Source organism: Acromyrmex echinatior, chromosome 16 (assembly GCF_024713525.1).
Source record: "Acromyrmex echinatior isolate Ae372 chromosome 16, ASM2471352v2, whole genome shotgun sequence".
Classification (NCBI taxonomy): Eukaryota; Metazoa; Arthropoda; class Insecta; order Hymenoptera; family Formicidae; genus Acromyrmex; species Acromyrmex echinatior.
The window spans coordinates 5,591,662-5,596,262 of NC_141867.1; the positions used below are offsets into that span (position 1 = coordinate 5,591,662).

Below are 4,601 nucleotides of genomic sequence, written 5' to 3' on the forward strand. Positions count from 1 at the left end.
CTCAAATGTATTCATCTCTATTTTTTGATTTTCGTAACTCAAGACGATAATTCGAAATTAAAATTCTTTCTCTTTAAAGATGTACGTCATATCTCTTTTTCCTCCGCAAAAGAATTGCAGCAGATAGCGTTATATTTATATGGATTTATATGGTTTGATATAAAGTCGGAAGTCAAGAATGTTATGAATTACGTGCGATAGCTTACAGGCAATAGCAGTCTAGATCTAATATTTTATCATATACGAATTATAAGAAATTCTTATAAAGCGTATTCTAGAATCTCAGAGCATGACGACAAGTGTAAGAAATATTTCGCCTGTCGATCATTTTATTAATTTTTTTATATAAACATTCTATCGTTATAATCTATCTATTGTTATTTATCATACATTTTGATAATTGTTCTGTGAGAATAAATTTTTCTATCTGAAGTTAACAAGCTAGCTAATTGAAGTTATCATTTTATTATTACATATTTGGTAATATTATCATATTTTCAAACGCAAATTAATGATATACATATATATTTAGTGTATTTGCTATCTTCTCGTGTAAATCGGCTCCTCATCGAACTCGTATTTGTACTTGCCAAAGGGCTGATGATTGTGGATGTTGTTTGCCGCCAAATACGCATATACGCGAGGATTTCGCGGTCCAGGCACGTAACGCCCGTATCGAGACAATACGAGGGCTAGAACGGGATTGGGCGGCGGATGTACCTTGCTGTTATAACCATCGTCGTTCAGAGTACGACTTAGGAAGCGATCGAGGACCTTAATAACTGCCGTTATGTCTTGTGGTCCTCGACGATAATACGTCTCAGCTTTTCCTCGATACGGCAGTTTATCGTCATCCAATTCGTCTGTCAGATATCTGTCAAGTACCTTGACATCCTGATCCGCGAATCGAGGTACGTGACGATGATATTCCATGATATCTTGAAGTCCCGATAACGTTGATGTCGTCGTCACGGTCGTCGTTGTCGACAGTGGCGACGGAGGCGACGGAGAGGAGTTCGGTACTTTCGCCGAAAGCAAAATGTTCTGATGAATTTCTGTAGGAAACCTCCGAATATAGAAAAAGAAGATGTTGTATATGTGCACGAAATGGAAATATAATTTATTTATATATTTAAAAATCTTGTCTAAGAGTATTTTTAAATCAAAATAATTTTTAATTATATTTTGTTAGCACGATATTGAAATTTAGAAATATTATATTTTTTTCTCCATTGCTGAAAATTGGAAATTGCGATAAATAATCTTCAACTTTGGCTCAGAAAAAATTGATGCTAAAGTGATAAAGGTTTTTATATGTAAATATGTACAAATATATGTAAATATATATAAATATTTACATATTATATATAATATACATATATAAATATTTACATATTATGTATAAATGCTTTACGTAAGTTAAAGATTATTTCCAATTTTTAGCAATGAGAATTTCTTAAAAAGAAAATCTTTAAATAAAATTTATAAATTTTAATATCGTACTAAAAAAATTAATTATTTTAATTGAAACAAATTTCTAACAAATAATATTAAAAAATTATATCAAAATTATGTAAATACTATCTTACGTATATTCATATACTTCTTTTTCTTCTTTCACATACTTTCGTAATTACGAAAAAGAGAACTTTAATACCTCTGAGGACCTGTTTGCGACTTCTGCTTGTGATTACTTAAAGTCGACGCGGATTGAAGTCCCATTGAACGCTCTGCCTGTAAATTTCTGGAGGATACTAGTTTCTCCAGGTTGCTGTTGATAATGTGATAATCATCGTATTGATGATTTGGATGTTTTGGAAATGAACTGGCAGGCGGCAGATAACTATGCCGCTGACGCGATATATTCGTCGGATCCAAAGATGTCTTGGTCACCATTATAGCACTCGTCAAGCAGATGTGCATCGCCTACATTCAAGTAAGGATATATTTATTAGCCGTATTCGCATTTGTCTTCCGAAAACACATTCCCATCATGCCGTTCTGTTATACGGCGGCACAACGCCAGACTCATTTTAGGACCAGGGTCGATGCACCTAAACACCCTGAGCCAAAATATGAGCCAACAGCCAAGTTCATGGTTGCCAATAGCTGATTTAGACTATTCAACTTTTTACTTCTTATTTTGTGATAAGAAAAATCATGCCGTTAAATAGTGAACGTAGGTATATCAACTTTAAATCTTGATTAGCATTATATAAGCCGTACATAAAAAAATGTATGTAAAATTATATTAACAACAAGTGGAAATTAAATCACACACTTATAATAAAAATTTACATAATTATCATTTTCGTATAACTCTCACATAAAATATTTCTTAATCTAATATTGGCCAATTTAATTTTATTACTGAAAGTAGTGATTAGTTATTTTGAATATTAAAAGCATACGGAAAGGACAATTTTGCTGAAGTATCTAAAAATTTAGCTAGACACAAATCTAAAAATAATTTTCTTGGATTATCATAAATAAAATAATTGTATAGAACGTCCAAGCTGATTATTAGGATAAAACTTTGCTTTTTGCAGCATTACTTATCATGAATTTTTCTACAATTATTTTAGTGACTAAACAAAATTATTTTCAGATTTGTATCTACCCAAATTTTTAGATGTCAGCAAAATTTTTTTTTCAGTGCACTGTTTAAAATAAATAATTAACATGACGATCTTTCAGTATTATATTAAATTTCTGTAAGGGATACATATAATTGTCACATAGAAGATATATATTTTTATTATAAATTGTATGATTTTTATTTGTTGTTCTTATAACTTCACATATTTTCAATCCATTTTACGGCGCACAGAGTTGTTCTGTTTAAGTCAATATACAATATTTTTATTCTGTGTTTTCTACATATCGTCCTCACACGTAGTCTCGTTCGAACGTATCGCGAAACACAATAACTTAGATGTTTTGGAACTCTCGTTACCAGACAGACAATGCTGAGTTTCTTGGCAACGACCATCCTCCTTCTATTTCGTAAAAAGGACTAAAACGGTGGCACGCACTTTGCGTGCCATTTATACAGCATGCCGTCGCGTCTGCTTAAGAGCCAAGTCTTGTTCTGGCCAGGAAATGCGTAGAGCTCTGTCTCTATTCTTTACACGCAGATTTCTACATTTTCCCTCCTTTCTCCTATGTCAAGACCGGTATGTCATTTACTCAAATTGTCAAGCGTTATTAGAAACTTTCCTTTTGTCTCCGAGAAGACGATTGCGGGACGAATTCTGTATGACGAATAACTTCTGCTTCATTTAAATTTCTTTTGTCGTTTCTTTTTATATTGTCGGAACAGCAAACTTTTGTTATGTTGATTACAGATGCACTTTCGGATAACAAAAATATATTTTTTATCGCTCTAAAGAAAATACTTTTTATGGAAAAAGAAAAATAATTAAAACATATCAAAGCATTGATAATTATTATAAATGTAAGTTTTAATAAAAATAGTCGATAAAACAAAATATGCATTATGAAAAAAATTGCATAAGTTTAACCATATAATTTTACAATAATTGCGCGACAAATTAATTAAAAATAATCATAAAGATATTAATTATTAATTTCTCTCTCATTTAAACGACAAATATAGGACCGATAAAATAGTGACCTGTGCAATAATAATTTCATTTTAGTACGTATTCTTCTTCTAGAGTACGCAACGTTACAGAGAGAAACCTGAAAGTGGACACAGGTCGGTATTTATAGTCAGATTTTATATTCAAGACCGTTTTAAGTACAGTCTTCAAGAGGCCGTATTATATCTTAAGACATTACTTTAGACAGTTTTGAAATAAGAACGAACTATAAATACCGTCCACAGTCAATAGTTTCTTATGATATTTCTATATATTGTATAAATAAGTACTTTGAATGAAAGAATTCAAGAAATTTGAGTTACTTTTGTACGATATGCGATCTCTTTCATCGACTGCTGGTATATGATCTAAAGAGAAGCTATATTCATTTTATAGATGTTTTCCATTTGGTAATACAAATAGACAAAATATATAGATAAAACCAGAGAAACAATATTTGTGTTGCCTTGTGTCACCAAATGAAAAGTTGCTAATTTTTTATTTATATCTTTAGTCACAATTTGTAAAAATAGTACACCAAATGCATTTATCGACACTACAATTTTATCAACAGTGTCGAAAATATGATATGTAATTTATATCAACTTATTATTGATGTTAATACTAATTAATGTATGGTGACTTTCGAGCGTCAACGCGAAAAACGCTGAAATGGCCTCTCTCAGTTTTCTCTCTAGGTCTGTTTTTGAAAAGTATCGCATACGTATACTAAGGAAATACTATAGTACATGTTACGTATACTGTAGTATTTCTCTATAAAAAGAGTTTTTCGTATACGCAGAGAGAAACCTGAGAGAAGACATGAGGACTTTATTCCTACAACCGCAAACTGCTCCCGCGCACTACTGCCCTCTGAAGAAGTGGATGTTTGAATATTCAAACAAGTTAATTTAGCGAATTTTGTCTTATAATATGCGTCTGCATAAAAATAGAATTACGAAATTATGTTATTTAATGCAAATTTTCAGCTCGTCT

The 4,601-nt window shown here is 31.4% G+C and overlaps 1 protein-coding gene across 1 annotated transcript; it reads right to left on the reverse strand.

Annotated features, from left to right (window-relative positions):
• Positions 1 to 311: 311 nt before the first annotated feature.
• On the reverse strand, positions 312 to 4,139 carry LOC105149772 (uncharacterized). Its single transcript, XM_011062425.2, has 3 exons — positions 2,957 to 4,139; positions 1,658 to 1,926; positions 312 to 1,066 (listed from the first exon to the last, which is right to left on the reverse strand). Exons 1-3 carry the CDS (start codon positions 2,990 to 2,992, stop codon positions 541 to 543), a joined length of 831 nt encoding a protein of 276 aa, XP_011060727.1. The 5' UTR covers positions 2,993 to 4,139; the 3' UTR covers positions 312 to 540.
• Positions 4,140 to 4,601: the final 462 nt, after the last annotated feature.

What these genes read in the sequence shown, in the direction of transcription:
- LOC105149772 (XM_011062425.2), bottom strand. Translation starts at nt 2,992, where the DNA reads ATGGTCGTTGCCAAGAAACTCAGCATTGTCTGTCTG. An exon ending in AACTCAGCATTGTCTGTCTG is followed by an intron (nt 1,927 to 2,956) that starts GTAACGAGAGTT and finishes ACTTGAATGTAG; the next exon opens with GCGATGCACATCTGCTTGAC. An exon ending in TCGCAAACAGGTCCTCAGAG is followed by an intron (nt 1,067 to 1,657) that starts GTATTAAAGTTC and finishes CTATATTCGGAG; the next exon opens with GTTTCCTACAGAAATTCATC.